Genomic DNA, 19,917 nt, shown 5'->3' with positions numbered 1-19,917 from the left:
AGTCATGGGAAAACCAGGTGCAGGAGCACTTGGGGAACTACATGTAAGCAGCTCGTCTACCAAAATGGAGAGAGACACACAGCTATTCGTTAAGGGCACGCACTGTGTTATGTAGCAGTTTACAGGCACACATTAACTTTATGTTTTTCCAAAAATCCAATGATGGAGGAATTCTTATTATCCCCATTTCACACATTAGGAAAGTGTTGCTCAGACAGAATAGAGGACTGTCCAGGATCACAAGGCCAGAAAGTGGTGAACTGGGATGGCCAACCCAGCTCCTCTGACCCCATTGTTGAAGGTGCCTGGGCAACCTCTGAACAGCCCTCTATGACACACCAAGGGGAAACAGAAGGGGGGCCCTGAGCATTCGATGAACAAGAGAAAATGTTAAATGCTGACAGTCACAGGAAGAGAACAGGCTGCAAGGACACTTGACGTGACACTATTTTTAACCTAAAACACACAAGACACTTTATAAGAATTACATGTACTTGTGAGTCTCCCACTTGGGACAGAACTTACAGAAAACATATTTACATCTCTCCAAATGTGCATTCAGACACTGATAAGTCTAGATCGCTCCATCAAATATATGACCATAGAGAGGTTAGGTGTTTCTTCTGAGAATGAGGCTAATGTGCTTTTGATGGAGTGTATTTAGAAATAAATCTACCACACATATGAGTGGCACATGAATGGCTCAGTTGGTTTAGTATCGGACTCTTGATTTTGACTCCAGTCATGATCTCAAGGTTGTGAGATCACACCTCGAGTCAGATTCCACATGGAGCCTAAGATTCTCTCCCTCTCCTCCTCCCTCCTCTTCCTCTCAAATCAATCAATCAATTATTAATAACCACTAAGAATTTCTAGGATTGCAAGTCTTAGGCCAGATAATACCTTTGATGTTACTAATGAACATACCAGTGTCCACAGGAGAGGACACAAGGACATACTCCACAAAATGTTATCACAGCACTAATATTATCGTCTTAGGTCCCTTTTTGGAATGAGGCAGGGTATCAGTGAATGAAATCAATCTGAGCACCGTTCCACTCTGTATACCTCTTCATGGGTTCCCCATCGCCCCTCAATCTTCACGTAAAGTTCATGCCGTCAAGTTCACGTCAACTGCTCTGCCACCCTCTCCATACACCCACACTGCCATCACCTCCTGACTTCTACACGTTCCCTTCTCATGAATAAAGCTCCTGGCACCTCAGTCACGAGCTTCGGGACCTCCCCAGTTACCACCATGGTTCTGGGAACTCAACATGCCTGGGAAGCCCCCCACCCGCTGCCAACCTCTCAGCCCGCAGGCCTTGACTTGCTCAGAGACCAGGAGGAAATCTCTCCTCTGCAGCCAGCTACTCCCCCCAGGGCCTTTCGCCCCAAGCAGTCCCCAGAGAAACGCCTCCCTGAAACCCTGGACTGCAGCCTCCCACACTGATCACCCCTTCCGCCCTCCGCTCCCCACGGGAGATCTCCTCCTGGGTGTCTCACACACCCCGCCGACTCGGAAGGACAGAAACTAGTCAGAGGCATGGCCCTGGGCTTCAACCCTTTAATGGCTGGGGCCCCCAGAGAAGTAGGCCCTCCTCATCTGCGTGCTGCTCCGGCGACTAGACAAGGCTGTCGGCTCTGGTGACTAGATGCGGCTGTCGGCTCCGGTGCCCGGGCCTGACAACTTCCTGACCTGGGCCATCCCATCCCCCCGGGAGTAGGTGTTCTCCTCAAAGAGTTGGCTCAGGTACTGGTTGTTGCCCAGGGCCTTCTGCAGGTGCTCGGGGGTGATGCACGTCTTGTGGCTGTTGCAGGCCTCCTGGCCCGCGAGTTCCAAGATGTTGGATGTCAGGTACTCGAGGATGCCGGCCAGAAACACAGGTGTGGACGAGCTTAAGCGGTGGACATAGTGACCCTCGCGCAGGAGGCGGTCCACGCGGCTGATGGGGAACTGCAGCTCGGCTCTTCTGGAGCGGGACAGGCCATGCCTCCTCCGTCTACGGGAATGCCCGTGGCCTCTTTCTCCAGACATGTTGGTGGCTGCGTTTGGTCCTGATCAGCCCAGCCCAACAATCCCACTGGCCTTGGTCCGTCAGGATACCAGTGCTCACTCCTGCTTATTATGGGCCGCACTGGTCAGTGACTGGAGGCCACTGGGAGTCAGCTTTATGACAACTCACATTGTGATGTCATCGGGTCACTGGGGCCTCATCATGATTGCCTTGGAAACGTCTAGGACAGAAACCTGGCCTCCCTGTTGAAACTCTGTATGAGGGAACGTTAATGTTCTACTTGACTATAGTATTCTAGCAAAACATATGTTTCAGAGAAAAATTTTTCCTTGGCTATAGGACACCACTTGAAGTATTCTAACCTTATGTTGTCTTTGAGCTCTTTTCTATCCTTTTTTATTTTTAATTTTTCAAGATTTTATTTATTTATTCATGAGGGACACACAAAGAAAGGTAGCAATACAGGCAGAGGGAGAAGCAGGCTCCATACAGGGTGCCTGATGTGGGACTCGATCCTGGATCCCAGAATCACACCCTGAGCAGAAGGCAGACGCCTAACCGCTGAGCCACCCAGGCGTCCCTCTATCCCTTTTTAAATTGTAGGTCACTGACAAATATGTACAACCTTCAATGCAGGCTCAATTGATCCCCCTATCATGCAGTGGGTAAAACAATTTTGCTTCCTTTTACATATTCATCTCAGTATTCCGAATTAATATTCCTGGTTCCATTCTTTGGATTCTCTTGTAAACTAGTTAACAATATCTGCGAATTTGCTCATATGATAAAATGTTTTTACCATGTGTTCATATCTGTATGAGTGCCATGATTTTATATTTCTTTAATAATTATCCTTATTTTTGAAGAAAACATCCATATGTCTAATTGTTTCATCTACCAGAGCCATCTACCTCAATAATAGAAAAGTGGCCCATATGAACACCTAAAGCCCAGATGTCTTTTCTTAGCTCTTTGAAGTGACTCCAATGTATCAATTAGTACACTGTTAACGCTTTATAATTTATTTTTCTCTCTACTTCCTTACTGTTTCTGTTTTGGTTTTGGCTCATTTTGAGTCAGTATGTTTTTCCCTGCTATTGAAAGCCATGGTTGGGAATTTGGGTTTTGGTTTTCTTTTCGTTTTATTCTCTTAGTAAGGTAAAGTCCACATAACATAAAATTCACCATTTTTGCCATTTTTAAGTGTACAATTCAATGTTTCTTTAATACATTTGCAATGCTGTGACACTCTGACTTCTGATTCCAGAACAGTTACATCACCCCCAGAAGAAACTCCATACCCATTAAAGCTTTAACTCTTTATTCTTCCCTCCCCACAAACCCCTGGCAGACAATCTACTTTCTGCCTATATAGGTTTGCCTACTCCAGACATTTATATAAATTGACTCATGTGAAACATTTTGTACCTGGCTTCTTTCTCTTAGCATGTTTTCAAGGTTTGTCCATATTATAGCATGTGTCATTACTTAATGTATTTTTATGGCTGTAAAATAATCCATTGTAAACATATATCACATTCTGTTTATCCATTTATCAGTTGATAGACATCTGGGCTGTTTCCAACATTTTGGCTATTATAAATCCTGCTGATACAAGCATTTGGGTACAAGATTTTGTGTTAACATATGGCTTCAATTTTCTTGCGTATATACCTAAAAGTACAATTGCTGGTCATGTGGTGAGAATTTGTATTTATGGTCTGACCATCTGGAGATCTTTCTAAATTGATTGATTGTTCATAGAGATCTGGTCCCCGCTGGGTGAGAGACAACAGAGAATCTAGTTTGTCGGTCTTTTTGTTTGTCTATTTTTAGCGCATATCAATGCAGAATTTCATGCCCTCCAGAAAGAGAACATCTACTTGATATCTGTGCCAGGAGTGTTTACTGTTTCTGTGTTAATGCTAGACCCAAGGATGAAATTGTAGAATTGAGGCTATAAACTGTTTTTGTCTGTGCCTGTACATCTATGTGTCTGTAATTCAGAAATGCCTTCTTCTGATTTTGTGAGTATATAGTTTTCCTAACCTCGACTTGGTACTAACACATTAGATTATAAATTCTCAGAAATTAAAGGGGCTCTGTTCTGATTGGCATGTCTAGATAAAAAAATGCTTACATAAATCGAATATTCTAAAATACCCTGAAAATCATGAAACTAAATTTCTGACCCTTTAAATAAGCTTGATTAAAAAAAAAAAAAAAAAAAAACAGATTCTCACAAAAAAAATCAGATTTCAGGAACTTAAATTCACAGTGAAATAAGTCAGTCAGAGAAAGACAAATAAATGATTATATTCATGTGGAATTTAAAAACAAAATAAATGAGCAAGGGGAAGAGAGAGAAAGAGAAGCCAAGAAATAGACTCTTGAGAACATATTGGTGTTCACCAGAGGGGAGACTGGGGAACGGGAGAAACAGGAGATGGGGATTTAGGAGGGCAGGTGTGATGAGCACCAGGTGATGTATGTTAGTGTTGAATCACTATACTGTATATCTGTAACTAATATGACACTGTATATTACCTATACTGAAATTAAAATATTTGTTAAAAGAATTTAAACTCATAATTTAAATATTTGGTTTAAAGGATTAATATTTAGTTTTTAATAAAAACAGCTATGTCTTCTCTATCAGTATCAAGTTTAATATGAAACCATTTTTCTTCTTGGGTATATTTTTCCTAAACTTATATAGGTTTACTGATTAAGGATAGTAGCAACGGGCACCTGGGTGGCTTAATGGTTGAGCCCTTTGGCTCAAGTCGTGATTCCAGGGTTCAGGGATCGAGTCTCACATCGAGATCCCCTTGGGGAGCCTGCTTCTCCCTCTGCCTATGTCTCTGTCTCTCTCTGTGTCTCTTATGAATAAATAACAGCTTTAAAAAAAGAAAGATAGTAGCATTAATTCTAGTTATTAACATTATAAAAATATAAATTTATATTTAATGAAATTCAAACATTACTCAACCATCTTTTATTGTCAGTTATTAAGGTTGTGTAGCTTGAAGAAAGTTCGAGACGAGATAATATAAAAAGAAACATAAATCTGTGTTAAAATTTTGCCAAAACTGTTCCCATTTTGATGGTCTTATTCATATTATTATAAAAATAAACTTGTGGTTCTTTTAGAATCAAATATTACAGTAATGCAAACTTAGAATTCAATTTTCTCTCTGGAAAAATAATGTTTCCTTAGAGGATTTCTCTGTTCTTAGTAAAAGGTCATGAAAGTTCACTCTTCATCCCATATGGTAATTTGTTTAAATAAACATTTCACATCTCACCAAAATAACATTGTATATTTTATTTCTAATTTATATGTCATTCTCCTTAAAATAAACAAATACCCTGAGCAGCCCAGGTGGCTCAGTGGTTTAGCGCCGCCTTCAGTGCAGGGCCTGATCCTGGAGACCCAGGATGGAGTGCAACATTAGGCTCCCTGCATGGAGCCCGTTTCTCCCTCTGCCTGTGTCTCTGCCTCTCACCGTCTCTCTCAGTGTCTTTAATGAATAAAAAAATAAAATCTTAAAAAAAAATTAAAATAGACACCCTACATATCTATACATGCTAAGGATTTTTGTTTTATTTATTTATTTTTTAGGATTTTTGTTTTAAATATTGTGTTTATTAAATATTGTATTGTCACTTTTATTAATAGGTAGCTTTGCTACAATCATTCATATGCACCCAACTCCTCAAGGCTGGCTTCCCTCTTTATTCATGCACTTCCTGATGAACTCTTCCTTAGATGGGGTACTTCCTTCATTCTTGATGTTCTTGGTAGATTCTTCTCTAGACTGAAGATCACTCATGCACCTCTTGCCATTCCATCTATGCACTCTCTACCTAGTCATCCACGAGGCTGTCATCACACATCACCTCCTTCCAGATCCGTCACACATCACCTTCATCCAGAATTCATTCTGGACATGTAAATTAGAAAGGCTGGAAGTCCAATATCATGGCACAGACATGGTCAGAGGAGGGCCCTTTTCTGGGTCACAGACATCTCACTGGATGCTCACAAGGCAGATCCCTCTGGATCCCTCTCCAATGATCCCTCTGGAGCCCCATTTGACGACACTAATTCCAATCATGAGGGCTCCACCCTCATGGCTTAAACACCTTAAAGAGCTCCTAAAGGCCCCACCTACTAATACCACATTGGACATTAGGTTTTCAAGATGCAAATTTAAGAGAACATAAACATTCAGACCATAGCATCTTCCCTTAGTCTGAATGTATTCAACCCCAGGAACCTCCTGCTGGATCTTCTCCAAGAAAAGATATTCCCTCTTTGAATTTCTCTATCACTGTGCAGTCTACAATCTTGACTGCTCTCTCCACCTAAGTCCTCTATTCCAGATATATCCTAGGCTGGCTATATTCACCATGCACTTTCTTCAATATCCATTGTGTGAAGAAGTTGATTGAGCTCTCCTCTTAAGTACTTCCTGCTGGTCCTACCCTAATCTGGTCACATACTCCACCTCCTGCCATGTCCTTTCCAAAGCAGTATGATCTCTATACCCATATACCTCCTGCCAAGTGTAACCCTAGACGGGCTGCATCCCATGCCAATACACCTCCACCATATGCTTCCCTATGAGGGCTGTAACTTCCATTCATGTACCACTTCCAATAACCTCTCCCATGTTGGATGTTCCTTCCTTCTAGGAATATCCTGCCAAATCCTCTCCTAGGCTGGCTGCACATTCCACCAATATACTTCCTGAAATATCCTTTCCTGGACTGGATTCTCTATGTATTCATGTACTTCCTATTCTAACCTCCATTAGCCTGACTGCAGTCTCTATCCATACACCAATTTTAGAGTCTTCCCATAGGCTGCAAACTCTTCTAGAAATGAACATCCATTTTTAGACTGGCTGCATCTTCTAGTTATGCACTTCCCACTGAATCCTAATTTAGGCAGAGTGATTTCCATACCCATGCTTCTCCTCCTGCAGTCCTAGGCAGGATGCTCCTCCTTCTCAGGCACTCACTGTTAGAGGTTACAGAAGACCAGCTGTAGTTTCCACATATGCAACTCCTGCACAGCAATCCTCTAGGACACATATGTCTACCAACCATCATATACTGTCTAGTTCCATATAGGTTGTCTGAATCCTATACCCATATAGGTCCTCGGGTCCCTCTAATAGGCTGGCTATTGTCTGCATCCACATACCTCTACCAGGCCTTCCATAGGCTGGAACCTACCTCTACCTAGGCAACTCATAACATTTCTTCCCCTAGGCTGCCTGCACCTACTATTCATGCACCCACAGCAGAGTTATCTCCTAAGCCAGCTACTCCCTGCACCATTTACTTCCTGCCGAATTCTGTCCTCGAATTCCTGCAAACTTCATTCATACATATCCTTCTAGTGTTCCCCTAAGTTGGGAGCTCCCAAAACATGTACTTCCTACCAGCTTATCTCCTAAATCAGCTTCACCTTGCAGGCAAGCACCTTCCTCAATGTCCTTCTTGACAAGACTGATCAAACATGGTACTTGATAGGAGTTTAACGTAGTTTGACTAAGACAGCTAGTCCCTCAACTTTGTGATATTCTCAAACTGTAATTTGTTTTCTCCATCTCAAAGCCTAGATATCTATCACACGTACATGAATACAAACACCTCCTGCCTAGATCTCCTTTTTCACAATGTTCAAGAAATACTCCAGTAGTTTTCAGCATACCCTTCCTCTTTCCCATAATCTCTACATGCAATAGCTTTGCTTATTTCCCCCACTCCGAGATGTTTTTCCTTAAATTACAAATATCACTGTATTGCAGTACTACTTAATAAAGTCTTTCTTTACTAATATCTGGGTTTGCTTTTTTTTTTTTTTAACCTTTACACTATGGTGACATGACTTGAATGGAGTGGTGACTGTCTTAATAGACTCTCCATATTCACCCAGTTAATAATGCTAGTCTCCTGGACCCTTAGAGTCCTATCATGGATGTGGAAATTGAGATCTATGGTAAGTTGCAATTCCTTATCCTTTTCTCTGACATTTGTCCATTTTAGCACAGGAAGGACTTAATTTTATTTTCCCTTACTTTCTTACTCTCCTGTTTCTCTGTCTTCTCTGTTTCTGACTGAGGTGAATGACCTTTACTCTTTAATGGTAAATTACATCTTGTGTTTAAGACAAAGGACCTTAGCACTGAGAGGTGTTCCTTTCATTATCCTGGAAAACCCTCAAAATCACTGATATTCACTAGAATATACTCGCACAGGATATATGCTCCATCATTCTAGTTTTACTTCCATCGAAATCTTCAAAAAGTAGCAAAAAATTGTTTAATACCACACAGAGCTTGAGCATCCTCTTTGGGGATCTAGGATTATCTCCAAACTGGTCACTTGTTAGGGGATCCATATATAAGATCTCATCAAAACAATGTTCTACTTATTTTGTCTAGTATGAAGAAGCAGAAAAGATCATATCCAATAGAATCTTTTCAGGAGCCATTATTTCCATCAAAGACCATCTTCCTTACCCAGTCTTCTAAGACCTCTCACTTTACAACCTATCCCCCTCTTTCTACTTTCCCTTTTTTGAACCCCTTTTTTTTAAAGATTTTTATTCAAATTTTATTTATTTATTCATGACAGACACAGAGAGAGAGAGAGGCAGAAACACAGGCAGAGGGAGAAGCAGGCTCCATGCAGGGACTTGATCCCCAATCAAGTGGGACTTGATCCCCAATCACCAGGATCACACCCCAGGCTGAAGGCTGGAGGCTCGTCACCGGGACTGCCCTTTTGAACCACTTTTAACCTAACCTATCTCCCTTGAATCCTCCATTCTGTCATCTTTCAACTCTCTGATCTCCTCTACCCTGCCAGACCATTCCCTTTCCCAGATCCAAAGAGTCACTTAAGCTTTAGGCTTCCCTCCTCCCACTATGGGCTCTCAATGAGCTCAAGAGACCCAAGATTAACAAATTAACTGTGGTTTTCAAACCCTTATCTCCCTCTGATATTCATGGCATAATTAACTATTTTCTGGATCTCTGAACAAACCAAGAGGAATTTTCCACTCAGTTCGAACTATTCCTTACAATCTGCTTACCAAGGCATCCTGACCTTTACCAAATGGTCAATCTCCTTGTGGACCCAGGAGATGCCATCCATTGGTTTTAAGGGGCTAGGTAAGATAGCACAAATGAAGTCATTCAGATGGATCAATATAGCATTATTTCTTTTCATAAAGCCAAGAAATTTGGTGACGACTTTTTTGTTTCTAACCCCTAGGCTTTCACTTCTCAATTTGGTCAGAAATATAAGAAACAAGGAGACAAATCTATCTCCAATTTTAAATACAGGTTACCAAAATTAGGAAGGACTTTTCAGGTCTCTCTCCAAATGACCAAACACAAGTCTAGCCTTAGTCACCAACTTTGCTAGTGGACTAAACTCCCTAATAAAGAAATTGTACAAAAGCATAACAAACTATCATTGAAATCCCCTCTCTGGATTCATGCTCTAATCCAACATTATGAGGATGTAATACTTGAAAAATCTGAATCGACATAGCTTAAGCTCATGGTTCATCAACTTAATCAACTATAAAGAATAATATATAACATATATAGACTTAATTCCTTTTGGAAACCCTCTACTGACAAAGATATATGAAAACTTGTATATTTCTAAGTAACCACTGGACTATAATTGGAAATCCAATCAGCTTCTTAGTGGACACAAAGGCTTCTTACTCCATCATAAATGTCTCAGATTTTCCTATAAACCTTCCTCAGAATATACAAAAGGTTTAAGTGATAGAATCAGATCACCTGTTGCGCAACCTGCCAGTATTCCAACCACTAACCATCTCACTTGGGTGTCGATACTCATAACACAGCTTTCTCCTTCGCTGGACAATTCTAGTTAACTTCTTGGAAAGAGACCTGCTCTCCATCTGGAACATTCACTTAAGTTCTTCCCTCCAAAGAATTCATTATAAAAATTCCCTATGCCTTAATATATACTTTTGCTGCCTCACAGCTCTCAATGATCATCCTACTTTTCTTACATTCCTTAAAATTCCAAAGACTCTCCTAAACTCTAAAATAACTAAAAGCCTTCCTCACATTTTTGAAGCCCTTTGAAACTCTGAACCTACTTATACTGGCCAAATTTTACATGCAGGGACCTTAAAGGTGGCACATATTCCTTCCATACCTCTTCAAAGACTGATATAATATTCCTTAAATCCAGAGTCCATCCACCAGGAACTCTCATTCAGTATACCATTCATAACAACCTCAAGACCCTGTCACACTTCCATGATATTTTAAAAAATGGAAAAATGCAAATCCAAGATGTACAGGACATCAACAAGATAGTAAGACCTCAATTCCCTTCAGTCTCAAATCTTAATATCATCTTAGCAAACAAGTACATGGAAATGATTTAATGTAGATCTATGCCCTGCATTTTTCAACTCTCAACATTTGTCTTATTTTACTTGGCAACATGAACAGAACACCTGAACAGTTATACCTCAAACCATCACTGAAGTTCTTACCTAAGTTTCTTGTACTCTCAATGCAAATCTTAATAACCTCAGGTTTCCTAAAAAAGCTACTAAAAATATACTATGTCAATGATCTTCTGTTATAAGTTTCTAATTTTGATCATTCTATTATGGACACATTAATATTTAATCCAGGACTTAGATAAAAAAGGTCTTAAGTTATCTAGGGATAAGATGAAATTCTGCAACCTTCAGATACTTTACCACAAACATAGCATTTTCTATGAAGGCAAAACATTACCTCCACAGTGTATCTCCACCATTTTTGAGTATCCCCTACATGAAACAAAAAGACAAATTAAGGTTTTGTGGGCATTAACTGAATACTGTTGGGTATGGGTCCCAAATTTCGTTTCTATTGGCAGTTCAATACATAACATGACAAAGGAAAAGCACTCCAGATATCCTTTAATAGGACTCTCCTATCTTCACATGGACTAACAGACCCTCAAACTGCTGTTGTCTCTGCATGCAACTTATGGCTAACTATCTTTCTCTGTAAGAGGAATGGGACACCCTCTGTGAGATTGCCCCAAAACACCGACAGAATCCACAGCCACATCAATTACATTACCCTGACTTTAGACAGTGGCTCCTTATCTAGGGACAGTCACCACAGCTGCCTATGCTTTGAAGTCGGTGCTGAGATGGTTTAGAATACCCTCTAGAATTTTATGTACCTCATGATATCCAAACTCTGTTCCTCACTGAAAATATTCAACATTTCTCCACATCCAGACTTACCTCTTACAAAGTATTGCCATTATGTCCTTCCTAAGATTCTATTCATAGGTGCCAAACCCCCAACCTTGCTACTCTTCCATCTCTTCCTATTAATGAACAACCAAACAACTACATACATGCCACTTAGTCTCTTTCTTTCTTAGTCTCTTCCTTCCCTTATGCAGATCTCCCTAAAACACTTTTACTTGTCTCCTGTCTTTCACTATTTGTAGATAAACCTCTCTCTGAGAAAACTAAGTATGTTTCTGGTTCCCCAGGCCATCACAGACATTACTTAGAAATTGAAATTTGGCCCTTTACAAGAGTCAAATCAGTTGAGAGAGCCAAACTGACTATTTGTACACAGATGTGTCACTTACCCAAGACCAAAAGGTTAATGCTTACACCGAAAGCAGGCATGCTTTTGGTGTTACACAGTACCTTAGAATGTTGTGGAAATAGAGAATTTACAACAGCTATAGGCACTCACAAAAAATGGTCCATTGGTAAGCTATTTTGACTATTAGTCAAAAATTCTTAACAGTCAGACTGATACCTCAAATGAGGTATCTGAATCTAAGGGAAACACACTGGTTGACAAACACTGGTTGACAAACCTTCACCAAGTATTATGGCAACTAAACACCTACTAGAATCCTGATTGAGGTAATTCAAGGTAAAACAAATGTTGACACTAAATAAAGAAAAAGCTAAATGGAAACAAGTTAGATATTTTTTATACCTAGATCATACTCTGGAGATAGCCACAGTTCCCTGGTCTTTCCATAGGCATGCAAAATCAAGTTAATAACTTTCAGAAAATGACCACCACAAGAGAAATACCGTCCTAGGTCTTCTCCCTAAACACTAATGGAAAATTTTACTTCAATTATCAAACATATCACCTTGACATGTCCCATCTGCCAAATGAACAATGAAAGATTATAAATTCTGAGACGTGGGTATAAATCTGTTGCTAATGTTCCTTTCGTGCACGGGCAAATGGATTTTATCCAACATCCCAACTCCCAAGATGACAAATATCTATTGACTATTTATGCATATTTTCTGGATGGCTAAAAGCCTTCTTTTTTAGACAACCACAGTGAGTAAGGTACGTTTTGAAACTGTCTTCCCTATCTGGGGTAGCCCATATTTCTTTTCCTGTGGTACAAAAGTTCCTTTCACTGGCAAGATGATTCATAATTGCTAAAATGTATTGATCCTTCTTTTTTTTTAATATAGTCTCCTGTAGAGTCCAAATCCAGACTAGAACTCACAACCCTGAAATCAAGACCTGAGTTGAGATAAAGAGATGGACACTTAACCAACTGAACCACCCAGGCAACCCTGTAGTTGCTTTCAATGAAGCCCCACTGTCCCTATCACCACCAATCCTCCAGGAATGTTAAAAAATGCTAACCTCAAATTAGCCATATTATCAATAAAACAAATCTTCCCTGGCCCAATGTTCTTCCTTTAGCCTTTATGATTCCTGGATCACTCCTCTACTAATTCAAACTGATTGGTTCCTGTAGAGGGCTAAATAATTGCTACCCAAAGATATCAAGTTCTGATCCCAGTAACATTTGTTTATTTGAAAAAAAGAGTCGGGGATCCCTGGGTGGCGCAGCGGTTTGGCGCCTGCCTTTGGCCCAGGGCGCGATCCTGGAGACCCGGGATCGAATCCCATGTCGGGCTCCCGGTGCATGGAGCCTGCTTCTCCCTCTGCCTGTGTCTCTGCCTCTCTGTGTGTGTGTGTGTGACTATCATAAATAAATAAAAAAAAATAAAATAAAATAAAATAAAAGTGTTCTGAGCATGTTTATGGCAAGCTAAGATAAGCTATGATGTTCAGTAAGTTAGGTGTGTTGAATGCATTTTTGACTTACAATAACTTCCATTTACGATGGGTTTATTGGGACAGAATCCCATAATAAAGTCAAGCAAGATCTGTATTTTGCATGGGAATCCATTATAACTGGGAACCTTAAAATAGACTCTTCTAAGAATCTCCAGAAAGAGATGATATCATGACTTAGGCAACTTTCTCAAGAATGATGAAAAAACAGTAGTCAGCTTCTACCCAGTATGCTAGACAAGACTCCTAGAGTTCCCAATCCCAATATTGCCCCCATTACCATTGGAGGCAAACATAATACATACTCTCTGCTTTGTTATAGGTCTCTAATTGACCCTGATGCAACTGAAAGTTCACTTTGTGTTTGGAAATATCCTTACTGCGAATACCAAATTCAGGACTTCCCTTTTCTCCAACAGAAAATCTAAATAAGTCTCTGTCTTAAGAGTTCCAATAAAAGTAAAAATGCAAATTCATGGGACAATTAACTCCATGATCCTGGGGTAGCCCACAGTGAGATGAATTTTACACTTGTTGATATCTTCCCTGCTAAATAAATTTGATACTGCTTTCTAGCTAATCTTTTTGGTCCTTAATCGATCTTGCCTTTATCTAAATCTTTATTTTTTATTTATTTTTTTTTTTTTTGAGAGAGAGAGACAACAAGAGAGAAAGAGAAAGCATGAGCTGGTAGGGGCAGGGGAGGGCAGAGGAACAGGGAGAGAGAGAATCTTAAGCAGGCTCTAGCCCAGCACGGAGCCCAACATGGGGCTTGATCTCACAACTCTGAGATCATGACTTGAGCAGAAATCAAGAGTCAGGTGCCTAGCCAACTTGGTGACCCAGGTGCCCCTACCTTTACCTAATTCTTTAATGAGACAGCCATTTTCTTTCATATTAACTTTCATGTGACCTCTGATTTTTTTTTTTAATTTTTATTTATTTATGATAGTCACACAGAGAGAAAGAGGGGCAGAGACACAGGCAGAGGCAGAGGCAGAAGCAGGCTCCATGCACCAGGAGCCCGACATGGGATTCGATCCCGGGTCTCCAGGATAGCGCCCTGGGCCAAAGGCAGGCGCCAAACCGCTGCGCCACCCAGGGATCCCTCTGATTGGGTTTTTAAAACTCCAGATGATCTGAATGATCTAAAAGGGACAAAATGTGTTCTAGTCTTAAGCTTGGTTCCAGTTCCAAAATGTGTCTCTTTTTTTTTTTTAAGGTTTTGAGAAGCTTCCAAAATTGAAGGAAACAAATATGACTAAAATTGGAAAACCTACCCTAAAATCCTTGATTATGTGTGGACCACCGTTATTCCTGAGACCACCACTGTGTATACCATGTGAGAAGTTATCTGAAATTCCCTCATTTTCTATGCTTTGTTCCAGGAGCTAACAACAACTGTGGACATCTCACGAAAACCACAAACATCATCATCAGAGGATTCCAAGAACAAGCGGTCCTTCGCAATCACAGAAATGATATGGCTTACCCAGGGGGCACTTACACTGTAGTTGGAAGTGACTGCTGCCACTATGTTCCTTAGAACTGCCTGACATCTGTGTCATCACCAAATATTCAGATCACAAACTGGGATGAACATTCAACACATCACCACACCTGCCCTCATACCACCGACCTGAAATGCGTTAAACCCATGTCCTGGAATCCATTAGAAAGGCTACCTTATAGTGTAAAGTCCTGGTTTTAATATCTTTCTTATCTAAGATCCACTAATCTTTATCTTCCCTCTTCTGTTTATTTTTACATGTAATCCCATAATCAAATGCCACATCAACAGAACTATCTGGCAACTACCAATTTAAGCAACATGTCCAGCACAAGTTATACCTGGTTTTCAAGGAACAACACTGAGTGCACTATAAACCTGAGGACTATTTCACTCAACCATTTCCTACTTCAAGATCTCCCTTAACCTTGAGTTGTCCCAGGACAGTCTCTTTGATCATATATTGTACTTGACATAACCTTAGGCTGACTTGAATAATACAGATTGACCTTAAAACACTTTAAGTGAATCTCCACACTTTTTTTCTACCTTCTTATTCCCAGATCTCAGCTTCACGTGCCTAGGAGAAAATAACATTCTCTGTCACTACTTTCATGTTCTTGTAATGTTTGGTGCAGTTCACTGGGTTACTAGAACTCCCCATAAGTATTTATCACCCTGCTTTCTCTTTCCACATCCATTGTCTCTGTATATAAAAGATTTGCTCATCCACCCCTTCCATGAGATGTTCCTGACTTAGGCTTTGAGAGTCTCCCTAATACAACAGGCTCTCTTAACTCTTTCATTAATATTGTCTAGATCTGCATTTGTTTTTATTTTTGACATTCACAGGTCTGCTTGCACCCCCTAACCATGTACTTCCTGTTAATTCCTCCCCTAGCCTTGATATTCTCTCCACTCATGCACTTACTACAGAGCAGTCACCTAAGCTGGATATTCCTTCCACTCAAAAGCTTCAGGTCAAAACCTACACGAGGCTGGCTAGACACACCACATAGACATCTCCTGTAAAGTCCCCCTTTTGGCTCTATGCTTCTTCTAATCATTTATCTCCTGCCAATTTCCCTAAGCTGAATATTCTCTCTGCCCATCCACTTCCTTCTGGATCATAAATTGGGATGGCTGTACCATGCATCCATGCACCTCTGTCCATGTCTTCTAGTAAGCTAAGAGTACTGCCCCACCATTTACCACCTGCGAAATCAACCCTTAGGCTGGCCACAACTTTAAATCAGGAAACTACTTCCGTAGTCTCCCCACGATGGATGCACACTCGGTCTTGCACAATACCAAGAGTCCTCCAAAGGCTGGATGCTTCTACTACCCATCCATTCCAACCTGATCCTGTCCTAAGATGATTGCTTTATCCATTCATGGATGTCCTATTAGTCTTTCCCTGAGCTCGAAAGTCCAAACCTCATGTACCTCATGCTGAGTCTTCCCCTAAGAGGGCTGTACCCTGCACCCATAGATGCCATCCACGATCTCCTCTATGATCAACGCATGCTCCATTTATCCACTACCTGCCAAGTCCTCCCCTAGTCTAGATAATCCTTTTACCCATGTACTTCCTATAAGTTCTTCCTCTAATACGTATTCTCCACCTGTGTACTTTCTGCTGGGCTATCTGCTAGACTGGCTGGACCAATCACCCATGCACCTCTTGCCAAAACGGTCTGTAGGCAAGCTACTGCCCCTACACATAAACAGTCTGCTACAACCACCTTTGTACCTCCTCCTGAATCCTCCCCTAGGCAGGTTGCACCTTACACTAATGAACAGCCTGCAGCATCCTTCTCTATACTAGTTGCATTCTGCATTTGTGCACTTGTGCACTCCCTGCCATTTCCTTATGTGAGGTGGTTAAAACATACACCTATGCATCTTTAGGCATGTCCCTTCCCTAGAGTGGATGCCACTAATGAACATCATGCCATGATTTTTCATGGAATAAATATTTCTTCTTTTGGAGTCCTGAGGATGGCTTCATCCCACATTCATGTACCACATAATTAGCTCTGACCCCTAGGTTGGTTGCATGTTTCACACATGAACTTCATGCAGAGTTCTTAACTAGGATAGATATCCCATCGACCTATATATACCTTGTATTATGTTCTTCCTTGGGCTAGCTTCACTCTCCACCCATGTTCTTTCTTCCATAGAGGAATTTGGCTGCAACTTCCAACCATGCAGTTTCTAATAGGTCTTCCCAAAGGCTGGCAACACTCTGCAACCATGCAACTTATGCCAAGTCTTCTCCAGCAATGTCCTTCCTAAGACTGGATGCTCTTTCCACTCAAGGATCACCTGACTAGTCCTTCCCTAGGCAGGATATTCCCTCCAACCACTCTCATCTAGCAAGATCCTTCCATAACCTTTCTGCACAATTGCCCCACTCAATGTCTGCTGAGACCTGCCCTAGACTGGATGCTCTCTCAACCAATGCGCCCATTGCCATTAACACAACTAGTTTAGCTGTGGACTCCATCCATGCATTCCCTATAGGACCTCCTCTGGGGTGGCTGCATTCAATGTTCCTCTATCTCTGCCATCAATCAGGCAAGTCCTAGGATGATTACACCATATCCCTACCCTTCAGACTGGCTTAAACTCTGCACACATACACCTGTGAACATCACCCTTAAGCTGGATTATTCCTCCACACTTCTGTAGGATCTTCCCCAAAATGAGGCCACAATCCACATATACAATTCCCTCCAATGACTCCATTGGGCTGGATGCTAGCTTCACCCATGAAGCAACTTAGGCTAGCTTCTATGAGCTTACGGTTTGATATTCTCCTGGACTGTTCACATACCCTAAACACACACTTCCTGCTACCTTCTCTCCTAGGTTGCCTGTAACCTACATCAGTAGATCTACAGCAATATCCTACCTTAACCTGGCTACAAGCGCAAGTCATGCACTTTTTTACCAAGGTCTCCCCTATGATTGTGACACCCTCCAGTACTATACCTATTGGTAGATCCGTCTGTTAGGATGGGTGCTTCCTCCATCCATGCATCTCCTGGTAGACATACCCTAGTTTGGATTCTCCTTCCAAACATGCACTGTGTGAAGGTTCCTACCACAGGCTGCATCCTCCACTCTCCAATGTACAAACTGCTGAGACTTTCCTTAAGCTGGGTGATCACTGCCTTCATACATGTCCAAACTATTTTCCCCCTGTGCTGAATGAATGTTCTCTCCATCGATGGATGAGTCCACTCTCTACCATACATTTCATTATGGTCATTTCCTAAGCTTGCTAAATTCTATGCCAATGTAACTTGTATCACATCTTTCCAATGGTCTGAATGCTCTATTCCCACATATATTTCTTGTTATTCTAACTTAAGCTAGCTGCATCTTATACTCATGCATCGCCTGCCATGTCCTGCCTGAGGCTGACTGCCTTCTCCAACACAGCACATCACTGGGAGACCTCTCTTAGGTGAGATATCCTCTACAACCAAGTACCCCCTGCCAGAATCTTCTATAGGATATTGTACCCTCCATTCATGTACATCCCCTTACTTCTTCACTAAGCTAGAAGCTCCATACACTCAGGTACTCCCTGTTGAGACACCCCTCCTGCCACATCCTCCACTTCACTGACTGTACCCTGCACCCATACACCACCTGCTGTGTCCTTTCCCAGATGCAGCCCTTTCCACCTATGTACTTCCTGTAGATTCATCTCCTTAGAGAAGATGATCCCTCAACCGATGCCTCTTCATTATTGTGCTTCTATAGACTGGAGACATCCTCCTTCCATAAACCTCCTAAAATGTATTCCTCTAATTTGTTTATTTCTATATCCATAAACGTCCTCCACAGTCCCATTCACCTCCTGCCAATTCCCACACTATGATGAATGCTTCCTTCACACACATCCTGATAAATCCTATCCTAAGCTAGTTTCTCCCTCCAAATAGGCATGTCCTACAGGGTTCTACTTTAGGCTGGCTGTACTCTGTAGCAAAGTATCTTCTATTTTGTTTGCCATTACATTGGCTTCATCTTCCATCTGCCATCTTCCACTCAACCATTTGCCAGTTCCTAGCCATTGCTTACCTACATACTGAACCCCTAAACACACAACCATATCCTCCTCTATGCTGGCTGAATGCTTCATATACACCTCCTGTTGAGACTACTCTAGGCTGGAGGTTTCCTCTACTAAAGCATTTTGTACTGGATACTCCTATACACTCACTGGACCTTTCATCCATGTACCAACAGGTGTGTCCTCCTTTAGACTGGATGCTCCCTTCACCCATAAATTCCATGAAGTATATTTCTGTGGGCTGTACTCTCTCTCAACCCATCAAATTCTCAAATTGCTAAAGACACGATGGACAAGGACCTAAGGAACACCATCAGAATACTGTTTCACCAAACAAGTAACAGTGATAATGGGATAGAAATTAGAAAAAGGAACCAAATATAAATCCTAAAGCTGAAAAGAATAACTAAAATGACAAATTCATTGAAAAAGTTCAATGGCATATTTTATCAAGCAGAAGAAAATAATCAGCGAAATTGAAGATAGTCAATTAAAACGAACAATCTAAGAAGAAAAAAGATGAAAGAATGAAAATCAATAAACAGAGCTTAAGAGATCTGTGGGACACCAACTCACATACCAACACATGAATGGAGCTACTAGAGAAAGGAGTGAAAGTACGGAGCCTAAAGTACATTTAAAAAAAATAATGGCAAAAATAATAAATAAATAAATAAATAAATAAATAAATAAATAAATAAATAAAAATTAAAAATAAAATAAAAAAATAATGGCCAGCAGCTTTCCAAATTTGATAAAAGATATGAATCTCTACTTCCAGAGGTCAACAAATTCAAATGGAATAAAAAATCAAAGAGATCAATACCGAGGCATATGATAATGAAACTGTCAAAAGCCAAAGAAAAAGAGAAAATCGTGAAAGCAATAAAACTATACACTTATAAGGGATCCTCAGTCTGATTAGGAGAAGCCAATTTCTCGTGAGAAATGACAGAGAAGGCGGCAGTGGGATGATGTATTTGAAGTGCTGAAAGAAAAACAACCTTTAACGAAAAACACTAAATCTTATAAAACTACCCTTTAAAAATGAAGCAGATTGACAGAACTGAAAGGAGAAATAGACAACAACACAATTATAATAGAAGATTTCAATACTTCACTTTCACTTAT

At 40.9% G+C, this 19,917-nt stretch overlaps 1 protein-coding gene across 1 annotated transcript; it reads right to left on the bottom strand.

Moving 5' to 3' along the window:
- Positions 1-1,651: 1,651 nt before the first annotated feature.
- Positions 1,652-2,038, bottom strand: LOC129517873 (histone H2A-Bbd type 1-like). The gene has a single exon (XM_055338007.1). It carries the CDS (start codon positions 2,036-2,038, stop codon positions 1,652-1,654), a length of 387 nt encoding a protein of 128 aa, XP_055193982.1.
- Positions 2,039-19,917: the final 17,879 nt, after the last annotated feature.

Source organism: Nyctereutes procyonoides, unplaced genomic scaffold (genome assembly GCF_905146905.1).
Source record: "Nyctereutes procyonoides isolate TBG_1078 unplaced genomic scaffold, NYPRO_anot_genome, whole genome shotgun sequence".
Classification (NCBI taxonomy): Eukaryota; Metazoa; Chordata; class Mammalia; order Carnivora; family Canidae; genus Nyctereutes; species Nyctereutes procyonoides.
Note: the sequence above shows the minus strand (reverse complement) of the source record. Positions and strands in the feature narration are given on the sequence as shown.